Consider the following 18,983-nt stretch of genomic DNA (forward strand, 5'->3'; position numbering starts at 1 on the left):
CTATCAAATGTGAACTTTAGCATAATTGTACCAAGTTTAGACACAAAGACACGGAGAAGAAGAACACGCTCCAACTGCACAAACCTCTATAAATATTCAAGAATGCTAACGGTAGCTAGCGTCGAATGGGGTATGTATTTTTGTCTCGACTTTGTTGCGCTTTAAATACACATAATCTGCCGGGAAACATCTCAAAAAAGAGGAAAAGGAGCGTTCTTCCATCTTCAACCAGAACCGAAGACGCGGCAAAACGTCTTCACTCCGACAACAATTTGACAGATTTAAACTTCATCTTTTGCTGTGAATCAAACCTGGACGACTCGAGGACTACACAAACATCCTAGACAATGTTGCGTTCCCTCATCTTATTCTTTTGCGAGCCAATATAATGTTGCGTCGACGTCTGATCCACTTGACCTTGACCTAAATCCGTTCATAAATATTGTCCTACACTTTGGCTACTGTCTTATATTCACCTGATTTGACCACTGTCGCATCTCGTTCCATTTCCTCTCCTCGGATAAGCCCCGTACCTGTTATTTTTCCTCCTTCTGTGAGAAAACTAACCCACATTTGAGTGACATGCCCCACACTTTAGCAGCAGTGGTGGCAGGAGCTGTCCTTGGTGCTGATTCCTGTTTTTTGTAAAGCAGAGCAGACTAATTGAGCTGTCCGTGGTGCTGAAAGCGTGACTGGGGCTGGATTTATGCCTCTGCGTGTCCCATTTAAAGCAAACTAAATACATTTGTACAAAAGCAGATGCCGCACCTGGAAACCACTGCTGTAATTATAGAGACGTGTCTGAGCTGGTGCAGCGACGAAGAGAGAGAAGAGAGAAGAGAGAAGAGAGCGGAGGAGAGGCTTTTCTGTGTGTGAGCTCACCATGGCAACCGCGACATGACGTGGCTCCTTTGGCTCAAACCACATCATATTTTTATTTATATGAGGCACAGCTCTGGATGTGTTAACCTGTATGTGTAAATTAATGTATTTATTGGTTATATAACTTAATAATTCATAGACAAATCAGTATTGCATAAGGATGTAAAGCCTTTGATGGCATTTAGATCTGCCTGTGCAAGATGGAAACTGCATTTTGACACATGTGGAGTGTCCCTGGATCTCATACAAACGGGGATTACACTTGTTTTATGTGCAGAAAGCTAATAGTTTGCACATTTCTTACAAAAATACAGTAATACACGGTCATTTCTAAAGTGGTTTTGGCACAGAAATGCGTTAAATGTCTCGTGATGGTATATTTGTGATGACATAATGCAAAAAAAAGACATTGTTCCAGTGAGCTCTCAGCCCTGGGTGCCCTGCTGGAGCCGTGCTTCCGCTGGCTGAGACCACGCATGTGTTGATCCGTGCTGCAGCAACGTGCATCAGTGGCTCCCTGACCCCGCGATAATCTGCGCTCAGCCTCACAGTCCCATGCTTTTTATCCTCTCCCGCGCTCCGTCACACTCTGGCTCATTACCATAGCTTCTCCTTTTCTCCTCTCCTTCCTCCTTTAGCCCGTAGCTGTGCGTTTGGGGCCTCGCTGTGGGGCTGTTTTGCTTTTTCGGAGGCGACGACAGCACCAGTAGAAGCAGCGGTAGCGAGAAGAAGAAGAGGGGAAGAAGAGCAGCGCGCAACAAAACCCCCTGCCTCACAGTGTCTCCTCGCGTCGATCTGCGCTGTGGCGGCTCGGACTCGGCTCTCAGGGCGCGCTCGGTCCCACAGTCTCGGCTCTGCGGGTCTCAGGTCTCGCGCGTAAAGGCAGAGCGGACCCCACCGTAGCGCGCGTAATGTTTCGTCAGGAGGGAACGCTCTAAAACACGGACACGGACATCTGCCACGCGAACAAGAAGGGAGAAACGAGTCGCTGTCGATGGCTTCTCCAAATTTAGCCACCAGAGGCTCGGCAGCAGCAATGGCGAAGCCTTCTCTTCCACTCAAGCTGCTTCTCTGGGTCTTTATCGCCGCTAATCTTCCGACGAGGTAAGGAAGGGCTGAAATCACGTCTTTATCTCCATTTGTGTGTGAGTGAAACATGGTTCTTCCTGTGTGGAATCGACTGAGTGTGTGTGTGTTGCCTTCCAGAAAAGCCACTGCGAAGGTATTTGGAGCGATGGAGATTTGGTTAAAAGGGGGAAAATCACATCGTTCCTCTTTGTACTTCATGGTTACGCGTAAATCTACAGCCTTGTTTGGATTTGTTATTGGCCTCAGTTACACATAGCACATATTGAGCATCAGCCTCTCCTTAAAAACATCACTTTGCACCCCTTTTCCAACCTTTTCAGATGTAGACTACGCAGGGTTTGATGGCTTTAACTGCACATTATTACCAAATATCTTCTTTTGCGCACTGTCTGGTGAGGTCTGCCCCAATCTGCTCGCTGTTAGGAATAGCATAGTGGTGGTAGGCTAAGCAGAGTGAAGCTAAGGCTACATCAAGACTGTGCTAAGCTGTCTCCCTGAATCCAGTCTTTTTATTTTTAGAGCTTAAATGTCATTACTCGGGTCTGACTAAGTGAAATACACAGCTCATTTCGCGTGAACATAGCTTATATTTTAGTTTCACGCTGTAAAGGAATAACAGAAAATCCAAAATGGCAGACAATGTGCTGTCCGGTAGTAGTAATAGACTCGTAGACACATATGGCACAGAGAGGACCCTTAGAGAGCGCCCTTAGAGAGCACCTTATCCCCCTTTTTATAGCGTTTGCCCGTGTACTTATGGAGTAAGTGGTGCGTTTCTGCTGCTGTTCCTGCTTAAACGTTGAAGAATTGACTCAAATAAATCAGTTCCAATCAATCCGAGTGAGTCTGAAGGCTGCCCCGGGGCTTCTAACCCAAGATGTTGTTGTTGTTAGTAGATCTCTGCATGGCTAATTGTATGCACAAGTAGTGTACACAACATGCTTGAGTAAACTCCACACCTGACTGACTCACGCGCACAATGGACGTCTGTGGGTACGTCCCGCTTCACGCTACAGTGGATTAGCAGTGATTGACGGTGGAGGTATGCTGTTTTATATATAGACCACGCTAAGAGAAGACGAAAAGATCAACTTCGACGGGGCATTAGCCGCTAACACGTAACATATTTAGCTCGCCGTGTTAGCTTTTATTGTTTTGGAAGTGCTGTATTTGCCCAAAAACGACGTATTTAACATGTTTGATAAGTTTCCGTTTACGTTTTTGACAGTCCGAGCGCCCCCGAGTCACTCCCCTTTCACAATCTGGGTGTATTTCGCTCCTAAACGCCAGTACATTGCGCCAGGTTTGTGAAGTCGTAGCGTGTCTGCTCTTGTATATTTATAAAATGTTGTCGTGTGGGAGCAAGGGTTGGAAAGAATCGTACTGCAAACCAAAATAAAGGTTTATATAGATTAAATTACCCAAACGTGCATCTTCAGGCGTGTTTTTGATGAGGAAACAATGTTAAATCGTGGTAGAAAGCGCAAAAACTCTCTATAACACACTATTTTTGCATAATATCTCTTCATCAAGAACTAGATTAGAACGTCAAACTACTCACAATTACTGACTATCATCTTAAGCTTATACAAAGTTTGCGTGAGGAAGTGTTCAATGGACAAACAGTATTCAAAATGAAGATACCGGGAGACTAAAAGAAGCTATTTTTTATGTAGAAAACGTCAATATGCCACCAATATACCTGGATTTTGAATAACGTGGGGCTATTACTTTTTACTTCAAGGCCTTGTATCTGTTTATTTGTCCTTTATATTTGAGCAAAACGTGCCTTGCCCCAGTGCAGATGTGTTGTATAAGCAGCTCTCAAGGTCAAAATGAGTCTGCTGCGTCCTGTCTGCGTCGAATTATCAAGTGTTTACTGTCTGATAGTCAAAGAGTGTGTGTGTTAGCATGCTAGTGGTTGTTAGCTTTACTGTCGCTATAATCAAAGTCCACAGTCCGAACTCATAAAAGGGAATAATTAGGATGTTTGGAAATGATAAGAAAAGTGAGGGATGACTTTAGATCACTGCAAACTGTTTAAAAGGAAATAGTTCTTTTAATTATTTGTATAGTAACAAAATCAAGATAACAAAAATAAGATTCCCCCATCCCCTTCACACACAAAAAAAAAGTAAAAAAAAAAGTAAAGTCCTGAGCTCATGGTGACATCCGACCTCCTCTTCCTGGAACACAGACAAACAAAACACTTACAAAATACATAAATATTACATAAAAACAAACTCATATACATATATACACACACACACATATACACACAACTACACCATAAAACATACATGTACACATATACCTAAATACAGAATATACACATATATATATAGAGAGAGACATTTTATTTGTATTTATTTATTCATCTATTCCCTTTTTTGAAATTTAAAGCCCCCTTAAAGCTACTCAGTTTACCTTTTAGTTTACAGTATATTTACGTAAAAATAAATAAATACATAAATACATAAATAAATAAATAAATACATTAATAAATAAATAAATAAATGCATAAATAAATAAATGCATAAATAAATAAATGCATAAATAAATAAATGCATAAATAAATAAATGCATAAATAAATAAATAAATAAATAATGATTCAGTCGTTTTTAAACAGGAATAAACTCAACGACTAAACCAGGTCTAAATATAAAACAGCAAAAAACTGGAATAAATCACAATTCAGTTAATGATGCACTGTGTAACTTTTCTGGAGTAGGTTCACCTCTGTCTTCTTTTCCATGGAGTTGCTTTTCCAATAATGTTCCGCAGTAAACTTATCTACCACCATGGTCAGATCTGTTGAGAGGTGAGCCCATTACATTAAGAATCCATGTTTTTTTTTGTAAATTGTTATTGAATAAATGCTCGATAGATAAGTTTAATGCAATACTGTGGAACGTTCCAGGCAAAGCGATCACGTTTTTATCCTGTAGGTGTCTGGAAAAGTTATATATTGTGTGAGAACTGAAAATATAACAGTGTGTTTACAGAGTTTAGTTCTACAGAGCCATTGTTAGCGTGGCCTTTTCTATAGAGTGCAAGCAGACCGTGTTCAGCTTCCGTTTGAAGTTTGAAGGGTGATTCATGTATGAGACTCTTACATAAGACTTCTCAAGGCCCCTGGCGTCCTGCCTGTAAAATATGCCACTGTGAGTCACTGCCCGTTACTATGGGTCTCTGCTTTTCCATAATGACACCTGACGTCGTTCACAGGACAATCACGTCTTCTCTCGTGATGCTTCTGTGTTTGGATCGTCTTTAACGCTTAACCATTGTTTACATTGTTAGCGGCTAGAAGTACGGCGGGGTTTTTGGTCTGCATTGATTTTTTGGCATAGCTACAAAGTCATTTTTATTCAAGCTGAGAATAGCTACTTTCTGCAGCTAATACATTTTACATGAATCCAGAATTGTGTTTTGTTTTTTTCTATATTCACACAACAAAACAAGTAGGCATACCTCCTAGCTTATACTGCTAACAGTTTTATGTCCCATGCCATTACTGTTATCAGAGATTTATTATGCATTTATTTATTTATTTCATTTTATTTATGTATTTATTATTTTTTTAAATTAATTAATTAATTTATACATTTTTATTTATTTATTTATTTATTTATTTATTTTATTTATTTATTTATTTTTTACAGGTTTGGAATATGCTTTACATCCCTTTTTCCTTTCTTTTTTTTTCTTTACAGTGATTTCTTGCTTTTTCAAATGATTTTCTTGTTTACCTGAAATCGTACAGAGCCCCTAAAAATTCCCCTTTTTTTTTTTTTTTTTTTTTTTTTTAGGGGACTTTAGGGGCTCCGTATTTTGCACTATTCTTTTGATCAAATTTAAATATATTTAGACTTCTGAAATTCTACACTGTTTAGCTTTTGTATATCACTGAAGCTTCACACCAGGCACATCTACACACAAATTCATAAAAAATATAATTAATTTACTTTCACTATTCTCTAAAAGTTAGCTTTGCTCACATCTCTCACCCACACGGATGTTCGCGCAGCTCAGTTAATTGCAAACAAAACCAATATTCACATGTGTTTAATTAAAACTTCTTCTGGCCCCAGTTCTTCGTAGTCATTATCACTTCCTTACCACAAAACTCAAGGGGCACTGCCTCATTTCAGCTTCCAAAACTCTGCAGAAAACATTTTAATTACAATGACCTACAGACGATGTTAAAGAGTAGGATTTAATGCAAAAAAATCAACGTTTTGCAGCTTTCTACCATCTTATAATGTCGTTTTCTCATCAAAAACATGCCTGAGGTGGGTTATATCATCTGTGCATGTTTGAGTCATTCAGTGATCTCTCCTGAGCCCTTTTTGAGCCCACCTTATGTTTAGCTGGACGGTTCTATCCAAAGCTCCGCCCACAAGCCTACGTCACCTACGCCCCCGCTCGACGATCCCATAAATATACAAAAGCATGACACAAAACAATGGACTTCGACTTCACAAACCTGACGCGATGTGCAGTAGTTCCATTAGAAGAATGTGCACGCCTATTGTAATGTGATAGTGCTCTGAAGGGGGAGTGACTTAGTGCAGAGAGCAAAGGGAAAGGGGACTCAGAGCATCAAAAATGGAAAGGAAATGCATTAAATTATGTTAATACGTACGTTGTTTTGGGGGAATATATCATTTTCAAAACAATAAGAGGCAACATGGTGATCTAAATATGTTATGTGTTTGCAGGTAATACCCCGTAGAAGTGTAATACCCCTCTTGAAATGACATGATTTATTTATATTTTGAGATGTGTTTGTTTAATTCTATGCTGCCAATGCATCCAGACTGACAACAAACTGACAACAAACACTAAAAACGCTTATATATTTGTCTTTTAGTTCACTATTTAGCAATTAAGGTGAGGTCAAAGATTATATTTTGTGAGTCGAGATGGTGCAAATGAAGTGCGTTTTTCCATTTTGGTGTGAAATTAAACCTGAAGTTGAGACGTGGGCAGCGTGACAAAACCTTATCCCATATGTGGTGTGCAGATGATACCACAAATTTATCACAATAAAATAAAATAAAATAAAAAAAATAAATAGACAGGTACATAAAATAAATAAATAAATAGCTTCAATGAGAAATCGAATGAGACATGGGCACACAGAGAATATCAAATACTGATATTGACTGATACTGATAAAAATAAATAAATAAATTAATTAATTAATTAATAAATGAATAAAATCAACTGATATATTCCCCATCCCTATTTATTTATTTTTTTATTTTTTTATTTTGTCACCATTTTGTCTTATATGTCAGTGTAGTAGCGCATAGACTGTGTGAAGGCTGTATTATTACTACATACAGAAAAATATAGAAATAGTCCATCACCCATAAATGTTTGATTGGCCTTTTGCTGTGTGGTTGTAAATCCACACAAGCCGGTGGAATAACACCTGCATTATTCAAGCCCTTTCAGAACCATGACATGTTTTTTTAATTGTATAGGCCCCAGTAAGAATATTACCAGTCATTTTACTAATAATTTCAACATTACATTCAAATATAACTCATAATTTTGTGCTGCGAAGATTATTTCGTAAAAATGATGCTGTGAGTGCGTCTCAGTCTCTCCTCTTTCTGTGATCTGAGCCGCGTGTCCTGTTCTCTTCTCTGATTGGCTGCTCTCGCTGTCTGTCAGGGCCGTCATTCTCTGTCTCTGATTGGATCCTGTTACGTAAGTCCCGCCTTAAGTGTGCTGTCATTGGTCACTTTTTCAAATATTTGCGTTTGATTGGACGTTTGTAGAGAGAAGGCGGAAGTAAATGTCTCAGCGCTGGATTCACATGCGGCTCGTTTCGGCTCGTTTCGGCTCGTGTCAGCTCGTGGATTTGATGAAAATAAAAACTAAATACACGGGGATCACTTTATATCAAGCGCTGGACACGGAGATGAAGCGGAATCCCGACAGAACAGGACTTTACGACAGAACAGGTCCTCCTTAGTCACTGAGGACGGGCACAGCGCATGCGCAGCATCTGTAAGTTTTAGCTAACACGAGGCTAATGACGACAGCAGTCAACACAACACACGTGACATGAGAATATTCTCAATAAAACCACTTTTTATCAGGCTGGCAGTGTGAGCTGAGGTTCAGAGGAGACACATTCATCTGTTTAAACAGGAGCTGAACTTTGAGTAATGTCCAGAGACACGTGTCTCCTAAAGGTAAGGCTAAACTTTATTATTATTTTCCTCATTGTGAGAATCACAGTTTAATGAAAAGCAGCAGCTTCAGCAGTGTCCTTTGTCAGGACCAGTGTAATTATGACATCTGATTGTACAGCTCTGTCAGCCCTGTCCTCACTGTCCCACAGAGGTGTAGTTTGTAAACCCTGTCCTCTTTGTCCCACAGAGGTGTAGTTTGTCCTGGCTGTGTCCCACAGAGGTGTAGTTTGTCCTTGCTGTGTCCCACAGAGGTGTAGTTTGTCCTGGCTGTGTCCCACAGAGGTGTAGTTTGTAAACCCTGTCCTCTCTGTCCCACAGAGGTGTAGTTTGTAAACCCTGTCCTCTCTGTCCCACAGAGGTGTAGTTTGTCCTGGCTGTGTCCCACAGAGGTGTAGTTTGTCCTGGCTGTGTCCCACAGAGGTGTAGTTTGTCCTGGCTGTGTCCCACAGAGGTGTAGTTTGTCCTGGCTGTGTCCCACAGAGGTGTAGTTTGGACAGTAAACGTGTTTGTTCTGAGGTTGTTGGTTAGAGCAGAGTCAGGTCCCGTCCTCGTGCAGTTGTTTTCTGGATCAGTGAGTCCTGTGGCATTGAAATGTTGATTGTGAAGAGGAGAGTGCAGAGGTTTAGGACAGTAGTGTCCAACGTTTGGCCCCAGAATAAAGTCACGTACTGTTCAAATACAGTAGATGGTTGTTTATTGATCCTATTTAGACATTCAATTCCATAAGATCACTTAAAGTCACAAAACATGTCACTTTTACTAATCATAGCAGACAACAGAAAATTGGAGTACCCCGGCCTTTAGTGAAAGGGCTTCAGCTCATTTTTTGAGTATTGTTTCACAACTTTATTCAAGGCTGTTAGTTGAATAATGAGTCATATTTATATTGATTAATTTGATGTTACTGTATGCAGGTTTTATTTATAGAAAAAAATCTCAGTTTGGTCTCTTCACTGGAGTCAGATGGTTTGGAGGATCAGCAGATATCCAAAGCCCACATACGAGACAGAAAAAGAGCTGGTGCATCTATCCTTTGGTTCATTTTACTGGTGCAGTTAGTAGTTTGGTTGATATATACAGACATTTTCCCATTAACTTATAGAAGCCATAAAGTATCTTACCACAACTGAATGATATTGTACGTGATTAAAGAGATTCATTGTAACCTGTTCTGAGTATCTACTATTACCAGTATTATCACTTTTGTAGTATAAATGTTGGTTGTAGAGGTTATAGTAGCCTTAGTAGTAACAGTTAATATCAGTAGCGTTGGCAGTAGTACCAGTGCATTGTTAGGCCGTACAATCCAGTGTTTTTGATATCCCAGTGTTGTTTTGGCAGCGCCTCGATTGTACCTGATGTGACATTTGTTTTAGTGAGTGAGACGCGCGCATGCCAATAGTAGCTAATCTGCGTGATGTGTTTAGCCTGAGTAAAGCCTGTAAATAGACTGTCAGTTTGTGCCAGAGGTCATTGGGCAGAATGGGGCGGATGAACTGTGCAGGTGCTGCCGTCTGAACTGAAGAGTAGCTTTATTAGCATTATTATGGAGCGCCACATAAACCAGGACGCCATTTGCATCGCATTTGCATACTGTAATAGGCCATAAATAAAATACAAACGTAATGGGTTGGTTTTTATCTGTTTCTCTCAGTGGTTCAAAGTGGAGGACATGGACTGTTTTTGGTTAGAGTCCTGAGTCCATTTCCTATTAATTTGGCGCTTGTGTTTTAGTTATTTAGCCTAGTTTAACATTGGTATATCTGTCCTAGCATAGTCCAGTTTCATTTATGTATTTATACTCCAAGCTGCAAGCGATCTGTTTTTTATTTTTAGTCATTTGTATAATAAGTCCAGTTTACTTTGTTACTGAGGCTTTATTAAAGAACTTGTATTTTATCTGCTGTATAGTTATAATCTATGACTGCTGTGGATCATTACGTTATAATTTGCACTTTTTTAACACGCAATATTGATCTAAAATGACGTAATAAAAGAAAAAAGTCCGCGTTAGAAAACTGAGAGCTGTGCAGTTGTGGGCACCTCTTATAAATAGCTACATATCACGCCAGCAAGTATCGTAATTTTTTTCATTTGTAACGTTGCAGAGTCTTGCGCGTATCGCTCATTAAGAAAATAAATTGGAGAATGAAGTAAGTACAGAGCAGTGGGGGTTTAACCGGTGGCTGTAAAAATGGAGGTTGATCGGAGCAATGACGTCTTGAATATGGGAGTGTAAAGATTAGTCAAACACGCGCAAATCGCTCGAAATACAACCTCGAGAAGATAAATGGGAAGGGAAACGACTGCAATGTGGTTAAAAGCTCAAACAATCAATCAAATAGATCCGCTTTAAGACTAGTTAAAGTTTATTGTGTGTTAAACGTGTTCTGTTAAAAATGGCGACTGGAATCGGTCAGTTCAAATCACAAAAATCTATTCCCTGACAAATACAATCTAATACAGAGCTCTGGGGTCAGATCGCAGTGTTTAAGCATCAAAGTAGTGTTCAAATCAATGTGCGACTTCATCAAACTGTATTCAAACTAATATATGAATTCATTTTTTTGATACATACATGCGACGCACCGAAGAAGCTTTATTACTTAATGTATCCTTCATGTGTTACCAGAATGAAATTATTAGCAAGAGAAATATACAACATTGTTCGTTTAAAAAAGAAAAAAAAGAAAAATCAAATCCACAAAATATAAAAAGTCAATATTGTAAAAGAAAAAAAAAAGTAAATGATAGGTTCACCCTTTTAACCTATATTACAGTTCAAAAGAGAAGAGAAGACAAGAGAGATTATTTTGTCTCAATATTGAGGAGAAAGAGCGGGGAAGCAAAACCTGCAGTTTACAAACCTCACTCCTTTCTGAAGTCTCGACCGTCTTTCTCCTCCTTTTATTTAGTTAGGGACCCTAGTTACAAATGCGTTCTCAAGGGATGGGGGACATACTTTACATACTTTGCAAGCAGAATAAAAACATATGACGAAATTCACAGAGAAATATATTTTGTTTTTGCATTTCTAAAGGTCATTCCCAAGATGTTTCTGTTTTGGTTTCACAGTGACCTTCTTCCCGTGGGATCCTGCAACTTTCAAAAGACATTTTCTGCAAGACTCAAGAACAAACATTAGTGCAGATTACATAGTTTACATAGTTGAATATAATGACTAAATAAAAGTGAACATTACATTACAGTACCTTTTAAAATGAACAGTCAGATAACATAATATAACTTGAATATATATTTTGAATCCATCAGTAAAGGTCAAATCTGTGATAATTTTGCAGATCTCCTTGACGGGAAAACAGGTTTGATAAATCCATCTCAACAAAGCTTGGGGGAAATCAGAACAGAACGAGATCCAGCTGCATCCGTGTGGTCGGCGGGCTGTGTTGTTGCCATAGGTGCAATATTGTCCAATTACAAACAGTAGCGTCACTGATGAGGATCCTTTTATTAGTTCATGATGAGATGAGCGCTCGGTACAAGCGGATGGTGATTGGAGGCCATTTTCACAAACCTGACTATTATTGTTTTTGCTCGACGCGTTAGTGTAATAGAAGAGCCTTGTACAGTACGGCATCGGTTAAGAGTGATGGCTCGGTCTCGTTAAAGTGGCTTTGTGTATGGAGTGCTACGGAGAGTCGGGGTCCGTTGACATAAGAGCAGAAGTGAAATGAATCAGGATGAATGAAGAAAAATCACAGCGATGAAATTATAAACATGGCGTTCAGTCGTTCGGGGGCAACGTATTGATTCGTCAGTTAACACGGAGGTTGACTTGAAGATTAAAAAAAAAGGAAAAGCTGATTAAAAATGCTCGTTTAATTGGCAACGAGGCGCGGTAGTTGTCAATCAAACCTGTTGCTAACGCTAGTGGAGCATCCTCGGGGAAAGAAGGCACCTGATTGGTCTTTTATTAATGTTCATATCTTGATTTATGGACAAAATTGAGAAAAACATGAGGATCGCGTGGGTTAAAACCAGCATTTTAAGGTCAGAGCGAGAAACCTGACAGTAGCATAGCGAGAGAAGCGATAATGGTTTAATAGTGAATTATGAATTGAAGTCACAGTTGCTAACGTCTTATTTTGAAGGTGGCGGCTAGTCGGGTAGCTATGTCCATCGTACAGTGGTTAGAATCTTTCAAAAAAGGGTGTGTTTTTGCGCTTTGGTAGGTAACGTTTTCATATTTTTAAAGATTATTACAAAAAGACGCTTTAACGCATTTCTTTTGGATTGCTAAAATCTCTTCTGATCATAATTGGAATATTATAAAAGTTAAAACTGTCAACTGGACAAAATGTTGTTGGAGTGAAGACGTTTCGCTGCTCATCCAAGCCACTTTATTTCTGATCTAATACTATAAATACTACAAAAAAAATAAAATAAAAAAATCAAGATATACGAATTTGGTTATATCTCACACCCACGGGTATCTAAATTATGTTAGAATGTTTAAATCTGTTTACGCTGCTGTGTAGATCATCAAAACATGTTCTGAAATGTAACAAAAAAACTGTTCTTTGTTGGAAATAAGTTCTTGTTAAAGTCCTGACATAAGCGCTTTTAGGTAACGCTTAAATTTAAAACATCAGTCACAGTATTTCATGAATATGCAGAATCTATGTTTTTTTGTTGTTGTTTTTTTGGTAATAAAAAGTGCATCCAGGAAACTCTAGTCAGCCGTCATCCATTTTGTTCACGTTTCATGTCGTTCCACGTTCGCAGGTGCATTGTCACTCTTCTCAATAAGACGCTCGGCACAATAATTCAACAGATCTCAACGGCCAAGCTAGTCCTGTTTAGTGCTTACTGTTTAACTTACGACTGATTAGATATTGATTTTACATTTGTCGTGGTCAATTTGTCCTTACAATCAGTTCGGCGAGTGGCAGGTCTTTACAAACCCATAAAACTCCCAAACAAATCCTTTAAATTACTTTTTAAGGCGACCCAAAACTTAATAATTTTAGAACTTTGCTTTTGAGTTTGCGATTACGTGTGTGACTCAGTGTGAGAGTCAGTTTGTGCTGCAATTTTTAAATAAATCAGAAGGTATTGGCGTTTGAGAAGACTGGAACGAAAAGTAACGCAGGATCCCGTGTAAACGAGGGTTAGTTTTGTACATAATAATACGTCACAGAGACACGTTTGCTAATAATGTTGTCGCAATTCAATACCACATTCAGAGTAAAAACACTTCATTTTGTATTGAAAATTCCAGTCTAGAGTTGAAAAAAGAAGTCATTTGTTCTGTAGCTCTGTTCTATATGAAGACTATTCAGAAACTATTGAGGAAAGTTCAAATTCTGACTTGTTTATGAGATTATTTCAGTACCGATACTTGTCACTAGTCACAAATGAGTTCGATACTAGTTCTGGCATCGATTACTGAAGGATTACACCGACAAATGCGACGAATAATAATAACAACGCCTTCACAGGTGGATTTCATTACAAAAGAAAACTGAATTCTGTCAACTGGACGAAGATTTTGGAGTCTGAATACATTTCGCCGCCAAGTAGTTTCTTCAGTTCTGATCGGGTTCTGAACAACAGATACTCTTTACTGTTAACATCTACGCAGGGATGCCCGCAGTTTTTCAGCACGAGCTCTACTTATAAAATTACCACGTCAAAAAGATCTACCACCTACTATAAAAACGCTAAACATATTTAATTATATGTTTTATACTGAGCAGTGAAACTTACATTTTTGTCATGACCTCAGTGTGATTTCTGGCACTGAACGGAATCATCCAGGGATCCATAGTCCGGAGAATAACAGCTGGTAGTCGAGGTGGAACGGTATTTGGATTTAATAATCTTCATGTGGGACAAGACTGACTCGCATTAATAAGTGGAGGCGAATAAAGTAGTCGAGGAGGTAGCACGTTTCTTCATGTTGGGGTACTTTTCCTCTGTGAGTACGTTAGCGTCGTAGCTTTTGTCGTAGCTCCACATTTCCCTTCGTCGGAATCGCAACGGTACACTGGCAGGTGAAGCAAACGCAATTCGAATAAGAATAAACAAAGACGTCCTCCCATTCCGTATGAAAGTGGTTGCTGTTTGGCTTCTTACTTGGTCCAGCTCCTCCACTCATTTTATCCCGTTTCTTAAGTTTAGATAGAAATAAATGAAGCTAACTAGATGATAGCTTGATTTAGTTTGGCGCGTATACGTGTACAAACGCCTGGTTGTCTTTTCTTTGAGGGGAATGTCTTGCGATCTACTCGTACTACCTACCTTTGCGATCGAGCGGTACGTCGCGATCGTCGTATTGGGCACCGATGATCCACGGTGTATCGGTTTCAGTGTAGTTGGCTCCTCCCTTCAGACAAATCGTATCAGAACCCTGTCGGAACTGAAGAAGAAGCGACTTGGAAAAGTAGCTAAACAGTATTCTCTCTTCTTTTTTCTTTAGCGATCTATAGCCTTTGTGATTTACTAACTGTGCGACCATCAATCCAACTAAGATAAACACTTTTCTTTGACTTAATTGCACAATATTACACAAGCGTAGCCTCGTTTTTGCAGTCTGCTTTGAACACTGTGTATCTTCCCCTGGCTGCATCCATATTTGTTGAAAAGTAGGAGATGGAAAAAGACACGAAAAACAAACGTTAGCTGTTCAGGCATTAGCCGGGCCCCAGCGGACCTCAGGTACTGGATTAGCTCAGATGCGCCGATGTGCCTGCCTGCGCTGCTGAACACATGGCTCCCGCTTTGATCTGCCACTCTTCACAGTATTTCCATATTGAGCCAGCGCCTCTATGAGATGAATGCAGATAATTTCACTGCGGCAAATGGAAAAATGCAGTAGTATATCTGGACCATCTCCGTCGGACCTCTCCGGTGCCTCAACACTGTAAAGAAAACGTTATTAAGATGCAACTTTATCCCAACTAGGGCTGCAAATTGGATTGTGATCGCGTTTAAAAAGTAGGATTCTGTTCAGAGTGTACGTCGTAAAACATTAATATTTGCGATAAGACTGAAATCTGGACTGAAAAAGTACTACAAGAGTCTCATGCGTTTCAGAACCTTTTTGTAAAATGCTAAACAACAAAAAGACAAGGTACAGCAAGATTTTCCATGAGAAGACTGGATATTTTGTTTATCGCAAAGGGAATTCCAAAGAGTCGATCCAGAGCAAGGTTGTTGAAGGTAACGCCCCTTCCTTAGCAACGCTGTCAATCAAACCTGTTGCTAACGCTAGCGGGAGTAACCTTAGGGAAAGAAGACGCCTGATTTGTCTGTTATTAATGTTCATATGTTGATTTCCAGACACAAGAGCGAAATAAAAACACCAGGATCATGTAGAGCGAGTTGATACGAACATTTTAAGACTAAAATTGACGCATTTTTGCAAAGTTAATTGGCGCCAGAGTCGATGGAGCCATAAGTGCGCCAATGATCACTTCCTATTTTGAACATGGCGGCTAGCAGGTTAGCTACGTCCATTCATATATACAGTTTATGGTCTGCAATCTCACGCAACTATTAAAAACATTAGTAGGCCATTATGTCCGAGTATGATCAACAAAATATTCTGTCTTTGGGTTTCTGTATAAAATCTGCTAAGCCTTTTAGATCTCGATAAACATTTTCTGAAATCCAATGTTTTAGTTTAGCGATTCAGATTTCAGCTCTTTCTCAAATGTGTGTATTAAAAAACAAAAAACAAACACTAAAATGATTCAGAGAGGCGTTCACTGTCTTTCGAGACTGGTAGAAGTTCCTTGGAAAAGGGTGAAGAGAACTGGATTTTATAAGCTGCATTTTGCTTTAAGATTTATTGATTTTAAAGCCAGCACGCAAGAAGATTTGATTAAGTGTTACGATGGCCAAAATAGCTCAATAAGTTCAGCACATTTACTTTTTGGAGCAACTTTTGGAGCTTAGTAAGGAAGGTTAACCGTGTTGGTTGTGGTTTTGCAAGTTGTACCTTCCTTTGCTGTTGAGTGGAAAGTCATTCTTTCATATGTTCTTTGCTTATCATTCAATGGCTGCATTCACGTTCTTCGATTCCCATAGAATTATATTTATATTTAAGAGTTATATAGGCTCCATTTATCGTTTTGCTGAAGAAATTATGATCGACAAATACTGAACCTCATCATTATTGCTGAGGGATTCTGTCCGCAAGCTTTCCATACTGATCTTATTGCTTAAAAACAATCACGTCTTTGAGATTAGGCTCAAAACAATAACGCATTTTGAAGTTCAGTATATTGCTGATGTAAATATACACCACAAAAACTACTCTAAATGCGCAGTACTGTTAAAAAATCATGAGCTGCAAGAAATAAACAGCAGAATGAAACACTTTAGTCGTTAGTTTGCATCTGTAATGAGACATAGAAGTTAATAATTCAATCTTTTCCAGCTTAGGTCTTATCATATAGCCAAAAAATAACCAAACAATCAACAGCAGTGCAAAGAAACCGTAGAGACGATAAATATTGACCCCCAAAAAATATAGTTCCAGTTTTCATATATTGAACGAGAAGTCGATGAAGCGATTATCATGACAGGCCTCTTTGAGTAATGGCACCACATTTTGAAGCTGTTGTGAAGAAAAATCTTGTTTATTTACATCCTACTGACCGAGAACACTTTGAACTTTGTCCCAGTTTTTATTTCTTGTGGATAGACCCAGTAATTACAGAGATATCGACCGTGAACCTCGTCAACAAATCTGGAGTCTAACAGCCCTCGAGCTCACTTTTAAACTATAGAGATTGAACAATATTGCGTTGGGGTCAAAAGCGGAGGACAAATTTTCCTACGGGGACAATAAAATGTACCTCAACGTTAACCATAACCTTGAGAATGTGTCATGTGAACCCAACATGGAGCGTGGCGTTGGAGTGGTTCCTTCAAGGTCTGGTTCCAATGGACTTTTATTGAGAAACTGCTGCCTTTAGACTCGTCGTTCTGGCTTTAAAATGTTCATATTCACCCGCTCTACGTGACTCTGGTGTTTTCATTTCGCTATTTTGTCCCTAAATCAATATCTGAACGTTAATAACAAACCAATCGGGTGCTTTTCTTTCCCCAAAGTCGCGCCCATTAGCGTTAGCAGCAGGTTTTGACGGCTGTTTTTGTCCGTTTCCTGCCGAACCAGCGGTGCAAAATGCAGGTAGGGGTGAGTATCTTCAACAACCTCGCTTCGGATTGGCTCTGTGGTTTCCATGATTTCCTCACACTCCCTCAGTCCACGTCTATTCCGCAGTCTATAGTTTATTCCCCGACATCCGCAGCCCTTTTTTCTCACACCCCCATCTCCATCCCGTGTCCGAAATAACCCCAAATAGCACAATGAAGATTTAATGCGGCCCGGTGCTATAGCGCAAGATGGCACCTAATGGGCCTTAATGCAGTCCAGGAAAGCTCTCTGTCAAAACATGAGGCTAAGCTACACCGGAATGCTATCTCTACCCCGCTCCGCCGTCCCATTTCGCCTCTGCGTCTTTATTATTTCATTGAAGAGGTGTCTGCGCTCGCTATGGCCTTGCAAAGAACTCACAGCTATGATCAAGGCTGGCCCTTTGTGTCGTCGAATTATCTTTGTGTCCGATTCCATGGTTACGGGACAATCTGTGCTCTGACGCTTTCATAATGCAGCAGTAAATCATTTTCTCGTATGTATTTAAGAAAAGACGTGTTGCGCTTTTGTCTGTGATACAGTTATACTCTGTGGCACCCATGGATTTATACTTTTGGATGTTTTAGGCTGCAATATAGTGTCCAAAACAACTTAGATATAAAACATGTCTAATATTTTCCTGGCTGTTTCTTACCCCGTGCAGTTGAATGCCTCTTCTACTCAGCTCCTATATGTAACTGGACTGTGCTGTTACACGTAGAGGGCATCCAATTGTTTTTGCGATCTGGATATTCGAACCGCAAAACCTCAAATGTTTTTCCCAGGTTTATATCCATTTTGAAAAATAGGTTTGAATTGGACTAGAAGAATGATCCATTTTTCCTGCCGTAAATGTAGTGACTAAAGATGGATTGATATATCGGTCGGCTGATATAACGGGCCAATATTTGCACTTTTAAGCACATCGGTTATCGGCCTAAAAGCACAGCACAGGCTGATATTTTGTTTTGGATAAGCTGTTGTCTAAAGACTCCACATAAAGCTTTATTTTAACACTTCAGCGCAAATTGAAAACTGCAGAAACATGACTACACAGCTGTTTTTATAGGCTTGTGAAAAAAGGGGGTTGTGAGTGAGTTTGTAGTAAATTTGAATGACATCGTTTGGGGGAAATGATCAAAATCGGTCCTTTATATTGACCAAAAAAATATCGGCAGAACTTATTGGCCATCGGTCGCTCTGGATTCTAAACAATCGATATTGACATCATGAAAAAGCTCAAACTGTTCAATCTCGAGTAGTGACTGCTGAATCCTGTCTGGATCACTGTTTAACAAAAACTATTTTAAAATATTGAGAACAAAGTCAACTAAGTCATTACAGAGAGTTTGGCGTGTACGGTGGGTAGGGAAAAATGGGAATTTTCTGAGCAATTGTCATTGTAGGATGATAAAGATTACTCACACAGACATGAATTAGATTAGATTAGTTTATTTGAAAGGGGACAGTGCAATTTCATAAAACACATGAATGGACACGAGTAAAAAAAGCCAGAATTAGCCAAGAGGTTATTTTTCATCTGTAGTCCCCTGGCGATGACGTTAGATGAGCAATAAAGCAGACTATACATTACAAAACAAACATGAGACTCGCTCTAAATACAACT

The 18,983-nt window shown here is 39.4% G+C and overlaps 1 protein-coding gene across 2 annotated transcripts in view; it reads left to right on the top strand.

Moving 5' to 3' along the window:
• Positions 1-1,473: 1,473 nt before the first annotated feature.
• Positions 1,474-18,983, top strand: part of gabrg2 (gamma-aminobutyric acid type A receptor subunit gamma2) — a 149,766-nt gene continuing 132,256 nt past the window's right edge. Inside the window, exon 1 of one of the 2 annotated variants that reach the window (XM_033978917.2) lies at positions 1,474-1,986. In XM_033978917.2, the coding sequence (XP_033834808.1) occupies positions 1,877-1,986 (110 nt within the window). In that variant the 5' untranslated portion in view covers positions 1,474-1,876. The remainder of the gene's footprint in view (positions 1,987-18,983) is intronic. The other variant, XM_033978916.2, reaches the window with a different exon arrangement.

Source organism: Periophthalmus magnuspinnatus, chromosome 14 (genome assembly GCF_009829125.3).
Source record: "Periophthalmus magnuspinnatus isolate fPerMag1 chromosome 14, fPerMag1.2.pri, whole genome shotgun sequence".
NCBI lineage: Eukaryota > Metazoa > Chordata > Actinopteri > Gobiiformes > Gobiidae > Periophthalmus > Periophthalmus magnuspinnatus.